This window comes from Scyliorhinus canicula, chromosome 16, assembly GCF_902713615.1.
Source record: "Scyliorhinus canicula chromosome 16, sScyCan1.1, whole genome shotgun sequence".
NCBI lineage: Eukaryota > Metazoa > Chordata > Chondrichthyes > Carcharhiniformes > Scyliorhinidae > Scyliorhinus > Scyliorhinus canicula.
The window spans coordinates 2,174,972-2,198,986 of NC_052161.1; the positions used below are offsets into that span (position 1 = coordinate 2,174,972).

The 24,015-nt window shown below is 58.2% G+C and overlaps 1 protein-coding gene across 2 annotated transcripts in view; it reads right to left on the reverse strand.

Moving 5' to 3' along the window:
- The window catches only part of pdcd11 (programmed cell death 11), a 99,867-nt gene that overhangs the window by 8,120 nt on the left and 67,732 nt on the right, over positions 1 to 24,015 (reverse strand). For both annotated transcript variants that reach the window (XM_038821690.1, XM_038821689.1), the window contains exons 29-31: positions 23,696 to 23,943; positions 22,159 to 22,327; positions 11,606 to 11,759 (exon numbers count right to left, since the gene is read on the reverse strand). In XM_038821690.1, coding sequence (XP_038677618.1) covers positions 11,606 to 11,759; positions 22,159 to 22,327; positions 23,696 to 23,943 — 571 coding nt within the window. The remainder of the gene's footprint in view (positions 1 to 11,605; positions 11,760 to 22,158; positions 22,328 to 23,695; positions 23,944 to 24,015) is intronic.

Sequence of the window (24,015 nt, forward strand, 5' to 3'; positions counted from 1 at the left end):
TCACATACAGAGCTGGGGGAGCAGTGTCACATACAGAGCTGGGGGAGCATTGTCACATACAGAGTGAGGGAGCAGTGTCACATACAGAGCTGAGGGAGCAGTGTCACATACAGAGCTGAGGGAGCAGTGTCACATACAGAGCTGGGGGAGCATTGTCACATACAGAGCTGAGGGAGCAGTGTCACATACAGAGTGAGGGAGCAGTGTCACATACAGAGCTGGGGGAGCAGTGTCACATACAGAGCTGGGGGAGCAGTGTCACATACAGAGCTCGGGGAGCAGTGTCACATACAGAGTGAGGGAGCAGTGTCACATACAGAGCTGGGGGAGCAGTGTCACATACAGAGCAGAGGGAGCAGTGTCACATACAGAGTGAGGGAGCAGTGTCACATACAGAGTGAGGGAGCAGTGTCACATACAGAGCTGGGGGAGCATTGTCACATACAGAGCTGGGGGAGCAGTGTCACATACAGAGTGAGGGAGCAGTGTCACATACAGAGCTGGGGGAGCAGTGTCACATACAGAGTGAGGGAGCATTGTCACATACAGAGCTGGGGGAGCAGTGTCACATACAGAGCAGAGGGAGCAGTGTCACATACAGAGCTGGGGGAGCAGTGTCACATACAGAGCTGGGGGAGCAGTGTCACATACAGAGCTGGGGGAGCAGTGTCACATACAGAGCTGAGGGAGCAGTGTCACATACAGAGCTGGGAGAGCAGTGTCACATACAGAGCTGAGGGAGCAGTGTCACATACAGAGCTGGGGGAGCAGTGTCACATACAGAGCAGAGGGAGCAGTGTCACATACAGAGCTGAGGGAGCAGTGTCACATACAGAGCTGGGGGAGCAGTGTCACATACAGAGCTGAGGGAGCATTGTCACATACAGAGCTGGGGGAGCAGTGTCACATACAGAGCTGGGGGAGCAGTGTCACATACAGAGCTGAGGGAGCAGTGTCACATACAGAGCTGAGGGAGCAGTGTCACATACAGAGCAGAGGGAGCAGTGTCACATACAGAGTGAGGGAGCATTGTCACATACAGAGCAGAGGGGAGCATTGTCACATACAGAGTGAGGGAGCATTGTCACATACAGAGTGAGGGAGCAGTGTCACATACAGAGCTGGGGAGCAGTGTCACATACAGAGCTGGGGGAGCAGTGTCACATACAGAGCTGGGGGAGCAGTGTCACATACAGAGCTGGGGGAGCAGTGTCACATACAGAGCTGGGGGAGCAGTGTCACATACAGAGTGAGGGAGCATTGTCACATACAGAGTGAGGGAGCATTGTCACATACAGAGTGAGGGAGCAGTGTCACATACAGAGCTGGGGGAGCAGTGTCACATACAGAGCTGGGGGAGCATTGTCACATACAGAGTGGGGGAGCAGTGTCACATACAGAGCAGAGGGAGCATTGTCACATACAGAGCTGGGGGAGCATTGTCACATACAGAGCTGGGGGAGCATTGTCACATACAGAGTGAGGGAGCAGTGTCACATACAGAGCTGAGGGAGCATTGTCACATACAGAGCTGGGGGAGCATTGTCACATACAGAGTGAGGGAGCAGTGTCACATACAGAGCAGAGGGAGCAGTGTCACATACAGAGTGAGGGAGCATTGTCACATACAGAGTGAGGGAGCAGTGTCACATACAGAGCTGAGGGAGCAGTGTCACATACAGAGCAGAGGGAGCATTGTCACATACAGAGTGAGGGAGCAGTGTCACATACAGAGCTGGGGGAGCATTGTCACATACAGAGTGAGGGAGCAGTGTCACATACAGAGCTGAGGGAGCAGTGTCACATACAGAGCTGAGGGAGCAGTGTCACATACAGAGCAGAGGGAGCAGTGTCACATACAGAGCTGAGGGAGCAGTGTCACATACAGAGCTGGGGGAGCAGTGTCACATACAGAGCTGGGGGAGCAGTGTCACATACAGAGCTGAGGGAGCAGTGTCACATACAGAGCTGAGGGAGCAGTGTCACATACAGAGCTGAGGGAGCAGTGTCACATACAGAGCAGAGGGAGCAGTGTCACATACAGAGCTGAGGGAGCAGTGTCACATACAGAGCTGGGGGAGCAGTGTCACATACAGAGTGAGGGAGCAGTGTCACATACAGAGCTGGGGAGCAGTGTCACATACAGAGCTGAGGGAGCAGTGTCACATACAGAGCTGAGGGAGCAGTGTCACATACAGAGCTGAGGGAGCAGTGTCACATACAGAGCTGGGGGAGCATTGTCACATACAGAGCTGGGGGAGCAGTGTCACATACAGAGCTGGGGGAGCAGTGTCACATACAGAGCTGAGGGAGCAGTGTCACATACAGAGTGAGGGAGCATTGTCACATACAGAGTGAGGGAGCATTGTCACATACAGAGTGAGGGAGCAGTGTCACATACAGAGCTGGGGGAGCAGTGTCACATACAGAGCTGGGGGAGCAGTGTCACATACAGAGCTGAGGGAGCATTGTCACATACAGAGCTGGGGGAGCATTGTCACATACAGAGTGAGGGAGCAGTGTCACATACAGAGTGAGGGAGCAGTGTCACATACAGAGCTGGGGGAGCAGTGTCACATACAGAGCTGAGGGAGCAGTGTCACATACAGAGTGAGGGAGCATTGTCACATACAGAGTGAGGGAGCAGTGTCACATACAGAGCTGGGGGAGCAGTGTCACATACAGAGCTGGGGGAGCAGTGTCACATACAGAGCAGAGGGAGCAGTGTCACATACAGAGCTGGGGGAGCAGTGTCACATACAGAGCAGAGGGAGCAGTGTCACATACAGAGCTGGGGGAGCATTGTCACATACAGAGCTGAGGGAGCATTGTCACATACAGAGTGAGGGAGCAGTGTCACATACAGAGTGAGGGAGCAGTGTCACATACAGAGCTGGGGGAGCAGTGTCACATACAGAGCAGAGGGAGCAGTGTCACATACAGAGCGGGGGAGCATTGTCACATACAGAGCTGGGGGAGCATTGTCACATACAGAGCTGGGGGAGCAGTGTCACATACAGAGTGAGGGAGCAGTGTCACATACAGAGCTGGGGGAGCAGTGTCACATACAGAGCTGGGGGAGCAGTGTCACATACAGAGCTGGGGGAGCAGTGTCACATACAGAGTGAGGGAGCAGTGTCACATACAGAGCTGGGGGAGCAGTGTCACATACAGAGCTGGGGGAGCAGTGTCACATACAGAGCTGGGGGAGCAGTGTCACATACAGAGCTGGGGGAGCAGTGTCACATACAGAGCAGAGGGAGCATTGTCACATACAGAGTGAGGGAGCAGTGTCACATACAGAGCTGGGGGAGCATTGTCACATACAGAGTGAGGGAGCAGTGTCACATACAGAGCTGGGGGAGCAGTGTCACATACAGAGCTGGGGGAGCATTGTCACATACAGAGCTGGGGGAGCAGTGTCACATACAGAGCAGAGGGAGCATTGTCACATACAGAGCTGAGGGAGCATTGTCACATACAGAGCTGGGGGAGCATTGTCACATACAGAGTGAGGGAGCATTGTCACATACAGAGCTGGGGGAGCAGTGTCACATACAGAGCTGGGGGAGCATTGTCACATACAGAGCTGGGGGAGCATTGTCACATACAGAGTGAGGGAGCAGTGTCACATACAGAGCTGGGGGAGCATTGTCACATACAGAGCTGGGGGAGCAGTGTCACATACAGAGCTGGGGGAGCAGTGTCACATACAGAGCTGGGGGAGCATTGTCACATACAGAGCTGAGGGAGCAGTGTCACATACAGAGCTGAGGGAGCAGTGTCACATACAGAGCTGGGGGAGCATTGTCACATACAGAGCTGAGGGAGCATTGTCACATACAGAGCTGGGGGAGCATTGTCACATACAGAGCAGAGGGAGCAGTGTCACATACAGAGCTGGGGGGAGCATTGTCACATACAGAGCTGAGGGAGCATTGTCACATACAGAGCTGGGGGAGCAGTGTCACATACAGAGCTGGGGAGCAGTGTCACATACAGAGCTGGGGGAGCAGTGTCACATACAGAGCTGGGGGAGCATTGTCACATACAGAGCTGGGGGAGCAGTGTCACATACAGAGCTGGAGGGAGCATTGTCACATACAGAGCGGAGGGAGCAGTGTCACATACAGAGCTGAGGGAGCATTGTCACATACAGAGCTGGGGGAGCATTGTCACATACAGAGCTGGGGGAGCAGTGTCACATACAGAGTGAGGGAGCAGTGTCACATACAGAGCTGGGAGGAGCAGTGTCACATACAGAGTGAGGGAGCATGTCACATACAGAGTGAGGGAGCAGTGTCACATACAGAGCTGAGGGAGCAGTGTCACATAGAGCATACAGAGCAGGAGGGAGCAGTGTCACATACAGAGTGAGGGAGCAGTGTCACATACAGAGCTGACGGGAGCATTGTCACATACAGAGCTGGGGGAGCAGTGTCACATACAGAGCTGGGGGAGCATTGTCACATACAGAGCTGAGGGAGCAGTGTCACATACAGAGCTGGGGGAGCATTGTCACATACAGAGCTGAGGGAGCATTGTCACATACAGAGCTGGGGGAGCATTGTCACATACAGAGCAGAGGGAGCAGTGTCACATACAGAGTGAGGGAGCATTGTCACATACAGAGCTGGGGGAGCAGTGTCACATACAGAGCTGAGGGAGCAGTGTCACATACAGAGCTGGGGGAGCATTGTCACATACAGAGCAGAGGGAGCATTGTCACATACAGAGCTGGGGGAGCAGTGTCACATACAGAGCTGGGGGAGCATTGTCACATACAGAGCTGGGGGAGCATTGTCACATACAGAGCTGGGGGAGCAGTGTCACATACAGAGCTGGGGGAGCATTGTCACATACAGAGTGAGGGAGCATTGTCACATACAGAGCTGGGGGAGCAGTGTCACATACAGAGCTGGGGGAGCAGTGTCACATACAGAGCTGGGAGAGCATTGTCACATACAGAGCTGGGAGAGCATTGTCACATACAGAGCTGGGAGAGCATTGTCACATACAGAGCTGGGGGAGCAGTGTCACATACAGAGCTGGGGGAGCAGTGTCACATACAGAGCTGGGAGAGCATTGTCACATACAGAGCTGAGGGAGCATTGTCACATACAGAGCTGGGGGAGCATTGTCACATACAGAGCTGAGGGAGCAGTGTCACATACAGAGCTGGGGGAGCATTGTCACATACAGAGCTGGGGGAGCAGTGTCACATACAGAGCTGGGGGAGCATTGTCACATACAGAGTGAGGGAGCAGTGTCACATACAGAGCTGGGGGAGCAGTGTCACATACAGAGCTGGGGGAGCAGTGTCACATACAGAGCAGAGGGAGCATTGTCACATACAGAGCTGGGGGAGCAGTGTCACATACAGAGCAGAGGGAGCAGTGTCACATACAGAGTGAGGGAGCAGTGTCACATACAGAGTGAGGGAGCAGTGTCACATACAGAGTGAGGGAGCAGTGTCACATACAGAGCTGAGGGAGCATTGTCACATACAGAGCTGAGGGAGCATTGTCACATACAGAGTGAGGGAGCATTGTCACATACAGAGCAGAGGGAGCAGTGTCACATACAGAGTGAGGGAGCAGTGTCACATACAGAGCTGAGGGAGCATTGTCACATACAGAGCTGAGGGAGCATTGTCACATACAGAGTGAGGGAGCATTGTCACATACAGAGCAGAGGGAGCAGTGTCACATACAGAGCTGGGGGAGCATTGTCACATACAGAGCAGAGGGAGCAGTGTCACATACAGAGTGAGGGAGCAGTGTCACATACAGAGCTGAGGGAGCAGTGTCACATACAGAGCTGGGGGAGCAGTGTCACATACAGAGCAGAGGGAGCAGTGTCACATACAGAGTGAGGGAGCAGTGTCACATACAGAGCTGAGGGAGCAGTGTCACATACAGAGCAGAGGGAGCATTGTCACATACAGAGCTGGGGGAGCAGTGTCACATACAGAGCTGGGGGAGCAGTGTCACATACAGAGCTGAGGGAGCAGTGTCACATACAGAGCTGGGGGAGCAGTGTCACATACAGAGCTGGGGAGCAGTGTCACATACAGAGTGAGGGAGCAGTGTCACATACAGAGCTGGGGGAGCAGTGTCACATACAGAGCTGGGGGAGCATTGTCACATACAGAGTGAGGGAGCATTGTCACATACAGAGCTGGGGGAGCATTGTCACATACAGAGCTGGGGGAGCAGTGTCACATACAGAGTGAGGGAGCAGTGTCACATACAGAGCAGAGGGAGCAGTGTCACATACAGAGTGAGGGAGCATTGTCACATACAGAGTGAGGGAGCATTGTCACATACAGAGCTGGGGGAGCAGTGTCACATACAGAGCAGAGGGAGCAGTGTCACATACAGAGTGAGGGAGCAGTGTCACATACAGAGCTGGGAGAGCAGTGTCACATACAGAGCTGGGGGAGCAGTGTCACATACAGAGCTGGGGGAGCAGTGTCACATACAGAGCTGGGGGAGCATTGTCACATACAGAGCTGGGGGAGCATTGTCACATACAGAGCTGAGGGAGCAGTGTCACATACAGAGCTGGGGGAGCATTGTCACATACAGAGCTGAGGGAGCATTGTCACATACAGAGCTGGGGGAGCAGTGTCACATACAGAGTGAGGGAGCAGTGTCACATACAGAGCTGAGGGAGCAGTGTCACATACAGAGTGAGGGAGCAGTGTCACATACAGAGTGAGGGAGCAGTGTCACATACAGAGCTGGGGGAGCATTGTCACATACAGAGCAGAGGGAGCAGTGTCACATACAGAGCTGAGGGAGCATTGTCACATACAGAGCTGAGGGAGCATTGTCACATACAGAGTGAGGGAGCATTGTCACATACAGAGCTGGGGGAGCAGTGTCACATACAGAGCTGGGGGAGCATTGTCACATACAGAGCTGAGGGAGCAGTGTCACATACAGAGTGAGGGAGCAGTGTCACATACAGAGCTGAGGGAGCATTGTCACATACAGAGCTGGGGGAGCAGTGTCACATACAGAGCTGGGGGAGCAGTGTCACATACAGAGCTGGGGGAGCAGTGTCACATACAGAGCTGGGGGAGCATTGTCACATACAGAGCTGAGGGAGCAGTGTCACATACAGAGTGAGGGAGCATTGTCACATACAGAGTGAGGGAGCAGTGTCACATACAGAGCTGGGAGAGCATTGTCACATACAGAGCTGGGGGAGCATTGTCACATACAGAGCTGGGGGAGCATTGTCACATACAGAGCTGGGAGAGCAGTGTCACATACAGAGCTGGGGGAGCAGTGTCACATACAGAGCTGGGGGAGCAGTGTCACATACAGAGCTGGGGGAGCAGTGTCACATACAGAGCTGGGGGAGCAGTGTCACATACAGAGCAGAGGGAGCATTGTCACATACAGAGTGAGGGAGCAGTGTCACATACAGAGCTGGGGGAGCAGTGTCACATACAGAGTGAGGGAGCATTGTCACATACAGAGTGAGGGAGCATTGTCACATACAGAGTGAGGGAGCATTGTCACATACAGAGTGAGGGAGCAGTGTCACATACAGAGCTGGGGGAGCAGTGTCACATACAGAGTGAGGGAGCATTGTCACATACAGAGTGAGGGAGCAGTGTCACATACAGAGTGAGGGAGCATTGTCACATACAGAGTGAGGGAGCAGTGTCACATACAGAGCTGAGGGAGCATTGTCACATACAGAGCTGAGGGAGCAGTGTCACATACAGAGTGAGGGAGCAGTGTCACATACAGAGCAGAGGGAGCATTGTCACATACAGAGCTGGGGGAGCATTGTCACATACAGAGCTGGGGGAGCATTGTCACATACAGAGCTGGGGGAGCAGTGTCACATACAGAGCAGAGGGAGCAGTGTCACATACAGAGCTGAGGGAGCATTGTCACATACAGAGTGAGGGAGCAGTGTCACATACAGAGCTGGGGGAGCAGTGTCACATACAGAGCTGAGGGGAGCAGTGTCACATACAGAGCTGAGGGAGCAGTGTCACATACAGGAGCTGGAGGGAGCAGTGTCACATACAGAGCTGAGGGAGCATTGTCACATACAGACTGGGGAGAAGTGTCACATACAGAGTGGGGAGCAGTGTCACATACAGAGCTGGGGGAGCAGTGTCACATACAGAGCTGAGGGAGCAGGGTCACATACAGAGCTGGGGAGCAGTGTCACATACAGAGCTGAGGGAGCATTGTCACATACAGAGCTGAGGGAGCATTGTCACATACAGAGCAGAGGGAGCATTGTCACATACAGAGCTGGGGGAGCAGTGTCACATACAGAGTGAGGGAGCATTGTCACATACAGAGCTGAGGGGAGCAGTGTCACATACAGAGCTGGGGGAGCAGTGTCACATACAGAGTGAGGGAGCATTGTCACATACAGAGCTGGGGGAGCAGTGTCACATACAGAGCTGGGGGAGCAGTGTCACATACAGAGCTGAGGGAGCAGTGTCACATACAGAGCAGAGGGAGCAGTGTCACATACAGAGCTGAGGGAGCATTGTCACATACAGAGTGAGGGAGCAGTGTCACATACAGAGCTGGGGGAGCATTGTCACATACAGAGCAGAGGGAGCAGTGTCACATACAGAGCTGGGGGAGCAGTGTCACATACAGAGCTGGGGAGCAGTGTCACATACAGAGCAGAGGGAGCATTGTCACATACAGAGTGAGGGAGCAGTGTCACATACAGAGCAGAGGGAGCAGTGTCACATACAGAGCTGAGGGAGCAGTGTCACATACAGAGTGAGGGAGCAGTGTCACATACAGAGCAGAGGGAGCAGTGTCACATACAGAGCTGAGGGAGCATTGTCACATACAGAGCAGAGGGAGCATTGTCACATACAGAGCTGGGGGAGCAGTGTCACATACAGAGCAGAGGGAGCAGTGTCACATACAGAGCTGGGGGAGCATTGTCACATACAGAGCAGAGGGAGCAGTGTCACATACAGAGCTGAGGGAGCATTGTCACATACAGAGCTGAGGGAGCAGTGTCACATACAGAGTGAGGGAGCAGTGTCACATACAGAGCTGGGGGAGCATTGTCACATACAGAGCTGAGGGAGCATTGTCACATACAGAGCTGAGGGAGCATTGTCACATACAGAGCAGAGGGAGCATTGTCACATACAGAGCTGGGGGAGCAGTGTCACATACAGAGCTGGGGGAGCAGTGTCACATACAGAGCTGGGGAGCAGTGTCACATACAGAGCTGAGGGAGCAGTGTCACATACAGAGCTGGGGGAGCAGTGTCACATACAGAGCTGAGGGAGCATTGTCACATACAGAGCTGAGGGAGCAGTGTCACATACAGAGCTGGGAGAGCAGTGTCACATACAGAGCTGGGGGAGCAGTGTCACATACAGAGCTGAGGGAGCATTGTCACATACAGAGCTGAGGGAGCATTGTCACATACAGAGCTGAGGGAGCAGTGTCACATACAGAGCTGGGGGAGCAGTGTCACATACAGAGCTGGGGGAGCAGTGTCACATACAGAGCTGGGGGAGCAGTGTCACATACAGAGCAGAGGGAGCAGTGTCACATACAGAGTGAGGGAGCATTGTCACATACAGAGCTGGGGAGCAGTGTCACATACAGAGTGAGGGAGCAGTGTCACATACAGAGCAGAGGGAGCAGTGTCACATACAGAGTGAGGGAGCAGTGTCACATACAGAGTGAGGGAGCATTGTCACATACAGAGCTGGGGGAGCATTGTCACATACAGAGCTGAGGGAGCAGTGTCACATACAGAGCTGAGGGAGCATTGTCACATACAGAGCTGGGGGAGCATTGTCACATACAGAGCTGAGGGAGCATTGTCACATACAGAGCTGAGGGAGCATTGTCACATACAGAGTGAGGGAGCAGTGTCACATACAGAGTGAGGGAGCAGTGTCACATACAGAGCTGGGGGAGCAGTGTCACATACAGAGCTGGGGGAGCATTGTCACATACAGAGCTGGGGGAGCATTGTCACATACAGAGCTGAGGGAGCAGTGTCACATACAGAGTGAGGGAGCATTGTCACATACAGAGTGAGGGAGCAGTGTCACATACAGAGCTGGGGGAGCAGTGTCACATACAGAGCTGGGAGAGCATTGTCACATACAGAGCTGGGGGAGCAGTGTCACATACAGAGCTGGGGGAGCAGTGTCACATACAGAGCTGGGAGAGCATTGTCACATACAGAGTGAGGGAGCAGTGTCACATACAGAGCTGGGGGAGCAGTGTCACGTACAGAGCTGGGGGAGCAGTGTCACATACAGAGTGAGGGAGCATTGTCACATACAGAGTGAGGGAGCAGTGTCACATACAGAGCTGAGGGAGCAGTGTCACATACAGAGCTGGGGGAGCAGTGTCACATACAGAGCTGGGGGAGCATTGTCACATACAGAGCTGGGGGAGCAGTGTCACGTACAGAGCTGGGGGAGCAGTGTCACATACAGAGTGAGGGAGCATTGTCACATACAGAGCTGGGGGAGCAGTGTCACATACAGAGCTGGGAGAGCATTGTCACATACAGAGTGAGGGAGCAGTGTCACATACAGAGCTGGGGGAGCAGTGTCACATACAGAGTGAGGGAGCATTGTCACATACAGAGTGAGGGAGCAGTGTCACATACAGAGCAGAGGGAGCAGTGTCACATACAGAGCCAGCCTGGCAGCTTTCCTTCTCAAAAGGATATCAATAACCAGGTAGGTTTTTATTGACAAACCCGACAGCTTCACAGTAACTGTTATTGAGGCCAGATTTTTATTTCCAAAAAATATTCAAACCCCCCCCCCCCCCCCCCCCCCCCGGTGGTTCCGAACTCTCATTCCCCAGACGATTAAACCAGGCCTCGAGATTCCTGGTCCAGTATTCGGCTTAAGTGGATCAGTGCAGACCCGATGGGCCGAATGGCCTCCGTCTGCAGTATGTTCTATTATAACCATAAGACTATTCTGTCAATGTGGAGGGGCTGATCGGAGGCAGAGTCTCAATGGTGTCGATGGGATTTTGAAATCTGATCCTGTGATTTTCCGACATGCCTGACAATACAAGCTGAACTTTGGCTATGGGTAGCTGATGTGTCCTCAGACAGACTGAATAGTAACTCTATCTTTGCACCTTTCTGGGTGATGAGGGTGCTCCCGACTTCCTATTTCTCCTCAGGATGCCTCAAAGGGGAAATATCAGCTTAGTTTTAATTTCCCTGTAATCAAGAGGCACCCAGAAACAGCACTGAGGGTAAGAATATCGAGGGACCTGGAACAAGGGCGGCTAAAGGGTGGATGTACAGACGTGGCACGGTCTGGTGGAATAATGGAACAGCATTGAATAGTTAAATAGTCTCCGCCCATTCTAATGACATCTTAAACCCCACGACTGGAGTGCAGCAGGAACCAGCAAAGGGCGCTCACTCCAGGCACCCTCTAACCCTGCACTCGCAACAACAGACACAAAGCAAGGTCAACACAAAGCAGGTTATCACCCAGATGCAGAGTGGGATTGATGATGTTAATCGGGGGCTGATTAAATGGAGACAGGTGCCAATGACATACCCCCTACCCGCACCCCACACAGTGACTTACGCTCCTTCTGTGACAGACTCTTGAGTGCCCTCTGCAGTAAGGCAGTGGTACAGTCAGCCCTGCCTTGCTTGAGGAGGAAGGTGGCGTAGGTCAGCCACACACAGCTCTGGTTACGGAACCGCTTTAACATGCTGTTGTACAGGCTGTCTGCTTGCTGAAAATAGACAAAAACACAGCATGATATCTCACACACTATCCAAAACAACACTCACCACCAATATTTACAAGCTATCAGAATCTCCGATGGATTAGAAACATTAACTCTATTTCCCGCTGCACAGATGCTGCCAGACCGGCTGAGATTTTCCAGCATTTTCTCTGTTAGTTTCAGATTTCCAGCATCTGCAGTAATTTGCTTTTGTTTACAATGTCAAACACTGACACTGAGCCAAGAACGTTCCAGCAGCCAGCTCCATGAAAAGTCATTGACAGGAACATTAACTCTGTTCCCCGCTCTGCTGACACTGCCTGGGGCTGCTGCATATTTCCAGAATTGTCTGTTCTTAATGTCCAGAGCCAGTCTTTCCAGCTCGGTAACTTACAGCCCAAGACAAGACCATCAGCCCTCACTGCCCCAGGACCATCAGCCCTTACTGCCCCAGGACCATCAGCCCTCACTGCCCCAGGACCATCAGCCCTCACTGCCCCAGGACCATCAGCCCTCACTGCCCCAGGACCATCAGCCCTCACTGCCCCAAGCCCATCAGCCTTCCCTGGCCCCAGGACCATCAGCCCTCACTGCCCCAGGACCATCAGCCTTCCCTGGCCCCAGGACCATCAGCCTGGCCTTCCCCCAGCACCATCAGCCTTCCCTGCCCCAAGCCCATCAGCCTTCCCTGCCCCAAGACCATCAGCCTTCCCTGGCCCCAAGCCCATCAGCCCTCACTGCCCCAAGCCCATCAGCCCTCACTGCCCCAGGACCATCAGCCTGGCCTGCCCCAAGCCCATCAGCCTTCCCTGGCCCCAGGACCATCAGCCTTCCCTGGCCCCAGGACCATCAGCCTGGCCTTCCCCAGCACCATCAGCCTTCCCTGCCCCAAGCCCATCAGCCTTCCCTGGCCCCAAGCCCATCAGCCCTCACTGCCCCAAGCCCATCAGCCCTCACTGCCCCAGGACCATCAGCCCTCACTGCCCCAGGACCATCAGCCTTCCCTGCCCCAAGCCCATCAGCCTTCCCTGGCCCCAGGACCATCAGCCCTCACTGCCCCAGGACCATCAGCCCTCACTGCCCCAGGACCATCAGCCTTCCCTGCCCCAAGCCCATCAGCCTTCCCTGGCCCCAAGACCATCAGCCTTCCCTGGCCCCAAGCCCATCAGCCTTCCCTGGCCCCAAGCCCATCAGCCCTCACTGCCCCAAGACCATCAGCCTTCCCTGGCCCCAAGCCCATCAGCCTACCCTGGCCCCAAGCCCATCAGCCCTCACTGCCCCAAGACCATCAGCCTGGCCTGCCCCAAGACCATCAGCCTTCCCTGGCCCCAAGACCATCAGCCTTCCCTGGCCCCAGGACCATCAGCCTTCCCTGGCCCCAAGACCATCAGCCTGGCCTGCCCCAAGACCGTCAGCCTTCCCTGCCCCAGGACCATCAGCCCTCCCAGGCCCCAAGCCCATCAGCCTGGCCTGCCCCAAGACCGTCAGCCTTCCCTGGCCCAGGACCATCAGCCTTCCCTGGCCCCAAGCCCATCAGCCTTCCCTGGCCCCAAGACCATCAGCCTTCCCTGGCCCGAAGACCATCAGCCTTCCCTGGCCCCAGGACCATCAGCCTTCCCTGCCCCAAGCCCATCAGCCTTCCCTGGCCCCAAGCCCATCAGCCTTCCCTGGTCCCAGGACCATCAGCCTTCCCTGGCCCCAAGACCATCAGCCTTCCCTGGCCCCAAGACCATCAGCCTTGCCTGGCCCCAAGACCATCAGCCTGGCCTGCCCCAAGCCCATCAGCCCTCACTGCCCCAGGACCATCAGCCCTCACTGCCCCAGGACCATCAGCCCTCACTGCCCCAGCACCATCAGCCTACCCTGGCCCCAAGACCATCAGCCTTCCCTGGCCCCAAGACCATCAGCCTTCCCTGGCCCCAAGCCCATCAGCCCTCCCTGCCCCAAGACCATCAGCCTTCCCTGGCCCCAAGCCCATCAGCCTGGCCTGCCCCAAGCCCATCAGCCTTCCCTGCCCCAAGACCATCAGCCCTCACTGCCCAAGACCATCAGCCTTCCCTGGCCCAAGACCGTCAGCCTTCCCTGCCCCAAGACCGTCAGCCTTCCCTGGCCCAAGACCGTCAGCCTTCCCTGGCCCCAGGACCATCAGCCCTCACTGCCCCAAGACCATCAGCCTGGCCTGCCTCAAGACCATCAGCCTTCCCTGCCCCAGGACCATCAGCCTTCCCTGGCCCCAAGCCCATCAGCCTTCCCTGGCCCCAAGACCATCAGCCTGGCCTGCCCCAAGGCCGTCAGCCTGGCCTGCCCCAAGACCGTCAGCCTTCCCTGGCCCCAAGCCCATCAGCCTTCCCTGGCCCCAAGCCCATCAGCCTTCCCTGCCCCAAGACCATCAGCCTTCCCTGCCCCAAGCCCATCAGCCTTCCCTGGCCCCAAGACCATCAGCCCTCCCTGCCCCAGGCCCATCAGCCTTCCCTGGCCCCAGGACCATCAGCCCTCACTGCCCCAAGCCCATCAGCCTTCCCTGCCCCAAGCCCATCAGCCTTCCCTGCCCCAAGCCCATCAGCCCTCACTGCCCCAAGCCCATCAGCCTTCCCTGCCCCAAGACCGTCAGCCTTCCCTGGTCCCAGGACCATCAGCCCTCACTGCCCCAGGACCAACAGCCTTCCCTGGCCCCAAGACCATCAGCCTTCCCTGGTCCCAGGACCATCAGCCCTCACTGCCCCAAGCCCATCAGCCTTCCCTGGCCCCAAGACCATCAGCCTTCCCTGGCCCCAGGACCATCAGCCTGGCCTGCCCCAAGACCATCAGCCTTCCCTGCCCCAAGACCATCAGCCTTCCCTGGCCCCAAGACCATCAGCCTTCCCTGCCCCAAGCCCATCAGCCTTCCCTGCCCCAAGCCCATCAGCCTTCCCTGGCCCCAGGACCATCAGCCTTCCCTGGCCCCAAGCCCATCAGCCTGGCCTGCCCCAAGACCGTCAGCCTTCCCTGCCCCAGGACCATCAGCCCTCCCAGGCCCCAAGCCCATCAGCCTGGCCTGCCCCAAGACCGTCAGCCTTCCCTGGCCCAGGACCATCAGCCTTCCCTGGCCCCAAGCCCATCAGCCTTCCCTGGCCCCAAGACCATCAGCCTTCCCTGGCCCCAAGACCATCAGCCTTCCCTGGCCCCAGGACCATCAGCCTTCCCTGCCCCAAGCCCATCAGCCTTCCCTGGCCCCAAGCCCATCAGCCTTCCCTGGTCCCAGGACCATCAGCCTTCCCTGGCCCCAAGACCATCAGCCTTCCCTGGCCCCAAGACCATCAGCCTTGCCTGGCCCCAAGACCATCAGCCTGGCCTGCCCCAAGCCCATCAGCCCTCACTGCCCCAGGACCATCAGCCCTCACTGCCCCAGGACCATCAGCCCTCACTGCCCCAGCACCATCAGCCTACCCTGGCCCCAAGACCATCAGCCTTCCCTGGCCCCAAGACCATCAGCCTTCCCTGGCCCCAAGCCCATCAGCCCTCACTGCCCCAAGACCATCAGCCTTCCCTGGCCCCAAGCCCATCAGCCTGGCCTGCCCCAAGCCCATCAGCCTTCCCTGCCCCAAGACCATCAGCCCTCACTGCCCAAGACCATCAGCCTTCCCTGGCCCAAGACCGTCAGCCTTCCCTGCCCCAAGACCGTCAGCCTTCCCTGGCCCAAGACCGTCAGCCTTCCCTGGCCCCAGGACCATCAGCCCTCACTGCCCCAAGACCATCAGCCTGGCCTGCCTCAAGACCATCAGCCTTCCCTGCCCCAGGACCATCAGCCTTCCCTGGCCCCAAGCCCATCAGCCTTCCCTGGCCCCAAGACCATCAGCCTGGCCTGCCCCAAGGCCGTCAGCCTGGCCTGCCCCAAGACCATCAGCCTTCCCTGGCCCAAGACCATCAGCCTTCCCTGCCCCAAGCCCATCAGCCTTCCCTGGCCCCAAGCCCATCAGCCTTCCCTGGCCCCAAGACCATCAGCCCTCCCTGCCCCAGGCCCATCAGCCTTCCCTGGCCCCAGGACCATCAGCCCTCACTGCCCCAAGCCCATCAGCCTTCCCTGCCCCAAGCCCATCAGCCTTCCCTGCCCCAAGCCCATCAGCCCTCACTGCCCCAAGCCCATCAGCCTTCCCTGGCCCCAAGACCATCAGCCTTCCCTGGTCCCAGGACCATCAGCCCTCACTGCCCCAAGCCCATCAGCCTTCCCTGGCCCCAAGACCATCAGCCTTCCCTGGCCCCAGGACCATCAGCCTGGCCTGCCCCAAGACCATCAGCCTTCCCTGCCCCAAGACCATCAGCCTTCCCTGGCCCCAAGACCATCAGCCTTCCCTGCCCCAAGCCCATCAGCCTTCCCTGCCCCAAGACCATCAGCCTTCCCTGGCCCCAAGACCATCAGCCTTCCCTGCCCCAAGCCCATCAGCCTTCCCTGCCCCAAGCCCATCAGCCTTCCCTGGCCCCAGGACCATCAGCCTTCCCTGGCCCCAAGCCCATCAGCCTGGCCTGCCCCAAGACCGTCAGCCTTCCCTGCCCCAGGACCATCAGCCCTCCCAGGCCCCAAGCCCATCAGCCTGGCCTGCCCCAAGACCGTCAGCCTTCCCTGGCCCAGGACCATCAGCCTTCCCTGGCCCCAAGCCCATCAGCCTTCCCTGGCCCCAAGACCATCAGCCTTCCCTGGCCCCAAGACCATCAGCCTTCCCTGGCCCCAGGACCATCAGCCTTCCCTGCCCCAAGCCCATCAGCCTTCCCTGGCCCCAAGCCCATCAGCCTTCCCTGGTCCCAGGACCATCAGCCTTCCCTGGCCCCAAGACCATCAGCCTTCCCTGGCCCCAAGACCATCAGCCTTGCCTGGCCCCAAGACCATCAGCCTGGCCTGCCCCAAGCCCATCAGCCCTCACTGCCCCAGGACCATCAGCCCTCACTGCCCCAGGACCATCAGCCCTCACTGCCCCAGCACCATCAGCCTACCCTGGCCCCAAGACCATCAGCCTTCCCTGGCCCCAAGACCATCAGCCTTCCCTGGCCCCAAGCCCATCAGCCCTCACTGCCCCAAGACCATCAGCCTTCCCTGGCCCCAAGCCCATCAGCCTGGCCTGCCCCAAGCCCATCAGCCTTCCCTGCCCCAAGACCATCAGCCCTCACTGCCCAAGACCATCAGCCTTCCCTGGCCCAAGACCGTCAGCCTTCCCTGCCCCAAGACCGTCAGCCTTCCCTGGCCCAAGACCGTCAGCCTTCCCTGGCCCCAGGACCATCAGCCCTCCCTGCCCCAAGACCATCAGCCTGGCCTGCCCCAAGACCATCAGCCTTCCCTGCCCCAGGACCATCAGCCTTCCCTGGCCCCAAGCCCATCAGCCTTCCCTGGCCCCAAGACCATCAGCCTGGCCTGCCCCAAGGCCGTCAGCCTGGCCTGCCCCAAGACCATCAGCCTTCCCTGGCCCAAGACCATCAGCCTTCCCTGCCCCAAGCCCATCAGCCTTCCCTGGCCCCAAGCCCATCAGCCTTCCCTGGCCCCAAGACCATCAGCCCTCCCTGCCCCAGGCCCATCAGCCTTCCCTGGCCCCAGGACCATCAGCCCTCACTGCCCCAAGCCCATCAGCCTTCCCTGCCCCAAGCCCATCAGCCTTCCCTGCCCCAAGCCCATCAGCCCTCACTGCCCCAAGCCCATCAGCCTTCCCTGGCCCCAAGACCATCAGCCTTCCCTGGTCCCAGGACCATCAGCCCTCACTGCCCCAAGCCCATCAGCCTTCCCTGGCCCCAAGACCATCAGCCTTCCCTGGCCCCAGGACCATCAGCCTGGCCTGCCCCAAGACCATCAGCCTTCCCTGCCCCAAGACCATCAGCCTTCCCTGGCCCCAAGACCATCAGCCTTCCCTGCCCCAAGCCCATCAGCCTTCCCTGCCCCAAGCCCATCAGCCATCCCTGGCCCCAGGACCATCAGCCTTCCCTGGCCCCAAGCCCATCAGCCTGGCCTGCCCCAAGACCATCAGCCCTCACTGCCCCAAGACCATCAGCCCTCACTGCCCCAAGACCATCAGCCCTCACTGCCCCAGGACCATCAGCCCTCACTGCCCCAAGACCATCAGCCTTCCCTGGCCCCAAGACCATCAGCCTTCCCTGGCCCCAGGACCATCAGCCTTCCCTGGCCCCAAGACCATCAGTCTTCCCTGGTCCCAGGACCATCAGCCTTCCCTGGTCCCAAGACCATCAGCCTGGCCTGGCCCCAAGACCATCAGCCTTCCCTGGTCCCAGGACCATCAGCCCTCACTGCCCCAAGACCATCAGCCTTCCCTGGCCCCAAGACCATCAGCCTGGCCTGCCCCAAGACCATCAGCCTTCCCTACCCCAAGACCATCAGCCTTCCCTGGCCCCAAGACCATCAGCCTTCCCTGGCCCCAAGCCCATCAGCCTTCCCTGCCCCCAAGCCCATCAGCCTTCCCTGGCCCCAGGACCATCAGCCTTCCCTGGCCCCAGGACCATCAGCCTTCCCTGGCCCCAAGACCATCAGCCTACCCTGGCCCCAGCACCATCAGCCTGGCCTGCCCCAAGACCATCAGCCTGACCTGCCCCAAGCCCATCAGCCTTCCCTGGCCCCAAGCCCATCAGCCTGACCTGCCCCAAGACCATCAGCCTTCCCTGGCCCCAGGACCATCAGCCTTCCCTGGCCCCAGGACCATCAGCCTTCCCTGGCCCCAGGACCATCAGCCTTCCCTGGCCCCAGGACCATCAGCCTTCCCTGGCCCCAGGACCATCAGCCTTCCCTGGCCCCAAGACCATCAGCCTTCCCTGCCCCAAGCCCATCAGCCTTCCCTGGCCCCAAGACCATCAGCCTTCCCTGCCCCAAGACCATCAGCCTTCCCTGGCCCCAAGCCCATCAGCCTGGCCTGCCCCAAGCCCATCAGCCTTCCCTGCCCCAGGACCATCAGCCTTCCCTGCCCCAAGCCCATCAGCCTTCCCTGCCCCAGGACCATCAGCCTTCCCTGCCCCAAGCCCATCAGCCTTCCCTGGCCCCAAGCCCATCAGCCTTCCCTGCCCCAAGACCATCAGCCTTCCCTGCCCAGGGACCATCAGCCTGGCCTGCCCCAAGCCCATCAGCCTGGCCTGCCCCAAGCCCATCAGCCTGGCCTGCCCCAAGCCCATCAGCCCTCACTGCCCCAGGACCATCAGCCTTCCCTGCCCCAAGCCCATCAGCCTTCCCTGCCCCAAGACCATCAGCCTTCCCTGCCCCAAGACCATCAGCCTGGCCTGCCCCAAGCCCATCAGCCTGGCCTGCCCCAAGCCCATCAGCCTTCCCTGCCCCAGGACCATCAGCCTTCCCTGCCCCAAGCCCATCAGCCCTCACTGCCCCAAGACCATCAGCCTTCCCTGGCCCAAGACCATCAGCCTTCCCTGGCCCCAGGACCATCAGCCCTCACTGCCCCAGGACCATCAGCCTTCCCTGGCCCCAGGACCATCAGCCCTCACTGCCCCAAGACCATCAGCCTTCCCTGGCCCAAGACCATCAGCCTCTGCCATATTTTAACGGCGGCAGATTAACCTTTCACACCAGAGTATAGGTTCAGGTAGCTCTCCGAGAAGGTGGCCACTGCCAGCCAGACAGGTATGTTAAAGTATTGGAAATCTGGTAGAGGGCTCCAGGGTCAATTACAACCAATCAGGGTCTGGGTGGCAATTTGAAAGGGGTGGCTGGTGTCAAAAACAAGAAACATGACTTAGGGATAAGGAACCCAGCTCAGAACAGAGCTCAGCACAAAGCGGTGCAGCACAGTAGCACATTGGTTAGCACTGTTGCTTCACAGCTCCAGGGTCCCAGGTTCAATTCCCGGCTTGGGTCACTATCTGTGCGGAGTCTGCACGTTCTCCCCGTGTCTGCGTGGGTTTCCTCCGGGTGCTCCGGTTTCCTCCCACAGTCCAAAGATGTGCGGGTTAGGTGGATTGGCCATGCTAAATTGCCCTTAGTGCCCAAAAAAAAGGTTAGCTGGGGTTACTGGATTTCTGGGATAGGGTGGAGGTGTGGGCTTGGGTAGGGTGCTCTTTCCAAGGATGGTGTAGACTCGATGGGCCGAATAGCCTCCTTATGCACTGTAAATTCTAGTCTGTATCTAACCCCGTGCTGTACCTGTCCTGGGAGTGTTTGATGGGGACAGTGTAGAGGGAGCTTTACTCTGTATCTAACCCCGTGCTGTACCTGTCCTGGGAGTGTTTGATGGGGACAGTGTAGAGGGAGCTTTACTCTGTATCTAACCCCGTGCTGTACCTGTCACTTTTAAAATCCGAGTACAACAGTGTGTGTACAGCTAGCAATCTTGGTGTTGATTCCAATGCAATTTGTGGTGCTACAGATGCCCCACCCTGACCTGCAGGGATGGTGATTGATATGAAAGACCATGAAGAGCAAGGAATCACTTGCCACCAAGTTCCTGATGATGATAAAATCAGGTTAACTGGCCATTTGATCAATTGTTGCTGTGTGGATCCTGTCCTGGTGACCTGCCGCTCACCTGCGATCAAGGATGCGAGTGGCCTACGGGATGCGAGTGGCCTACGGGATTGCGAGTGGCCTACGGGATGCGAGCGGCCTACGGGATGCGGACGGCCTACGGGATGCGAGTGGCCTACGGGATGCGAGTGGCCTGCGGGATGCGAGTGGCCTGCGGGATGCGAGTGGCCTGCGGGATGCGAGTGGCCTGCGGGATGCGGACGGCCTACGGGATGCGGACAGCCTACGGGATGCGGACAGCCTACGGGATGCGGACGGCCTACGGGATGCGAGTGGCCTACGGGATGCGAGTGGCCTACGGGATGCGAGTGGCCTACGGGATGCGGACGGCCTACGGGATGCGAGTGGCCTACGGGATGCGGACGGCCTACGGGATGCGGACGGCCTACGGGATGCGAGTGGCCTACGGGATGCGAGTGGCCTGCGGGATGGCGAGTGGCCTGCGGGATGCGAGTGGCCTACGGGATGCGAGTGGCCTACGGGATGCGAGTGGCCTACGGGATGCGAGTGGCCTACGGGATGCGAGTGGCCTACGGGATGCGAGTGGCCTACGGGATGGCGAGTGGCCTGCGGGATGCGAGTGGCCTACGGGATGCGAGTGGCCTACGGGATGCGAGTGGCCTACGGGATGCGAGTGGCCTACGGAATTGCGAGTGGCCTACGGGATGCGAGTGGCCTACGGGATGCGAGTGGCCTACGGGATGCGGACGGCCTACGGGATGCGAGTGGCCTACGGGATGCGAGTGGCCTACGGGATGCGAGTGGCCTACGGGATGCGAGTGGCCTACGGGATGGCGAGTGGCCTACGGGATGCGAGTGGCCTGCGGGATGCGAGTGGCCTACGGGATGCGAGTGGCCTACGGGATGCGAGTGGCCTGCGGGATGCGAGTGGCCTACGGGATGCGAGTGGCCTGCGGGATGCGAGTGGCCTACGGGATGCGAGTGGCCTACGGGATGAGAGTGGCCTACGGGATGCGGACGGCCTACGGGATGCGAGTGGCCTACGGGATGCGGACGGCCTACGGGATGCGAGTGGCCTACGGGATGCGAGTGGCCTACGGGATGCGAGTTGTCTACGGGATGTGGACGGCCTACGGGATGCGAGTGGCCTACGGGATGCGAGTGGCCTACGGGATGCGAGTGGCCTGCGGGATGCGGACGGCCTACGGGATGCGAGTGGCCTACGGGATGCGGACGGCCTACGGGATGCGAGTGGCCTACGGGATGAGAGTGGCCTACGGGATGCGGACGGCCTACGGGATGAGAGTGGCCTACGGGATGCGAGTGGCCTACGGGATGAGAGTGGCCTACGGGATGCGAGTGGCCTACGGGATGCGAGTGGCCTACGGGATGCGAGTGGCCTGCGGGATGCGGACGGCCTACGGGATGTGAGTGGCGTACGGGATGCGGACGGCCTACGGGATGCGGACGGCCTACGGGATGCGAGTGACCTGCGGGATTGCGAGTGGCCTGCGGGATTGCGAGTGGCCTGCGGGATGCGAGTGGCCTACGGGATGTGGACGGCCTACGGGATGCGAGTGACCTGCGGGATTGCGAGTGGCCTGCGGGATGCGAGTGGCCTACGGGATGTGGACGGCCTACGGGATGCGAGTGACCTGCGGGATTGCGAGTGGCCTGCGGGATTGCGAGTGGCCTACGGGATGAGAGTGGCCTGCGGGATGCGAGTGGCCTACGGGATGCGGACGGCCTACGGGATGCGGACGGCCTACGGGATGCGGACGGCCTACGGGATGCGGACGGCCTACGGGATGCGGACGGCCTACGGGATGCGGACGGCCTACGGGATGCGAGTGGCCTACGGGATGAGAGTGGCCTACGGGATGTCCCACTAGAGCCTGGGTTTCACACAAACACATTTTGAATTGAATGGTTTACTGATGGTTTGTTTACCTTGAATTTCTCAGACTTGGTGTAGATATTGGCCAGTTTGTTGAAGACTTTTAATGGCTCACAGTACTGGAGAGCGCGTTCAAACACTTTCATCAGCGACTCTTCCGTTCCATAAAGGTTCTCCAGGTTCAGGAGCGCAACCCATATATTCAACTTCTCCTGCTCCTCCCTGAAAATGTAAGGTCAAGAAAAAAAGATGAGTGAGAGAAAGAGAGAGAATGAGCAAGTAAAAAGAGCTGGTGTGAGTGAATCAGCAGAAAGAGGTAACAAGTGAGAAATGAGAGATGGAAAGAAATCGCTTTTAAAATCCAACATGTACAGCTAGCAATCTTGGTGTTGATTCCAATGCAATTTGTGGTGCTACAGATGCCCCACCCTGACCTGCAGGACGGTGATTGATATGAAAGACCATGAAGAGCAGGGAATCCACACTCACTTGCCACCAAGTTCCTGATGATGATGATAAAATCAGGTTAACTGGCCATTTGTTCAATTGTTGTTGTGTGGATCCCTGCTACGTAACATGGAGAATATTTGCTCTCAACAGATGTGCTGGACACAATGTTGGATCATTAGCGCTGCTCCTTTCTGTATGGTAGCCAAGGGTAGACCCAGTTTGGGCGTTCAAGGTGCGGTGTGTCTGGATGCAGGGCCAGTCCATGCCGCTCAATACAATCAGGGTTCACTGCTCCCTGGCCACACAGCAGCCGCATTCTCACTCAGCGACTGAATGATGTACGGGATCAGGGCCATGGTGAGCCACAGCACCACTCACACTGACCATCACCAATGGGTGAAGGGTGTATGATCAACAGGACGGGCAGAAGTTTCAGGGCAACAACGCACGGTTATGATTGTCTTGGTTGTAAATTTTAGCTGGGTGACATCAGCATTAGACCGGTGGAGAGAGCTTCAATGGAACTAGACTTTAAACCGAAACAGCAAACCGCAACAGCTTATTTTACTGACCCAGTGAATAATAATTCAGGTCATTCCGCCACCTGTTCGAAAATAGGGGATGGGTTTAAATGAATTTACACGGCTCCGGGATGGGGGTCTCAGCCAGGGCACCCCAATCCCGAGCGTAACCCTAGGCCCACACACACCACCGAGCTGTTCCCCATTACGCCCCCCAGCAAGCCCGGAACGCTTCAGAATTCTGCCCCTCTCCCCGAGGGCCATGGCACCCGCCCCCCCCCCCCCCTCGAGGGCCATGGCACCCGGCCCCTCTCTCCCCCCCCCCCCCCCCCCCCCTCGAGAGCCATGGCACCCAGCCCCTCCCACCCCCCCCCCCCGTGGGCCATGGCATCCGGCCCCTCCCACCCCCCCCGTGGGCCATGGGCACCCGGCCCCTCTCCCCCCCCCCCCCTCGAGGGCCATGGCACCCAGCCCCTCCCACCCCCCCCCCCCCCGTGGGCCATGGCACCCAGCCCCTCCCACCCCCCCCGTGGGCCATGGGCACCCGGCCCCTCTCCCCCTCGAGGGGCCATGACGCTCGGGTCTCCTCCCGGATGCCCTCTCCCCTCCTCACTCCTACCTGAAGGAGATGGTTTTGAGGGCTCTCTCTCCGACAGCCTGTGCCTTCTCGATCTCAGTGGCGTGAAGGTGGAATGCCATGTACTGCATCCAGACAATGGAGCTGTTGGGGGAGCTCAGGACCAGACGATCAAAGTCATCCGCTGACTGTGGCTGTCGATTGGGGTCCATCAGCTGCTGCTCCACCTTAGCCAGCTCCTTCTCCACCTGCTGCTGTGCTGCTTCTTTCTGTCTCCGATTCACCTTGGGCTGAAGGAGCAAACATACCGAGACTCAGACAACATTCCCTGTTTGCCCACTCCCCACACACCCCCACCACCC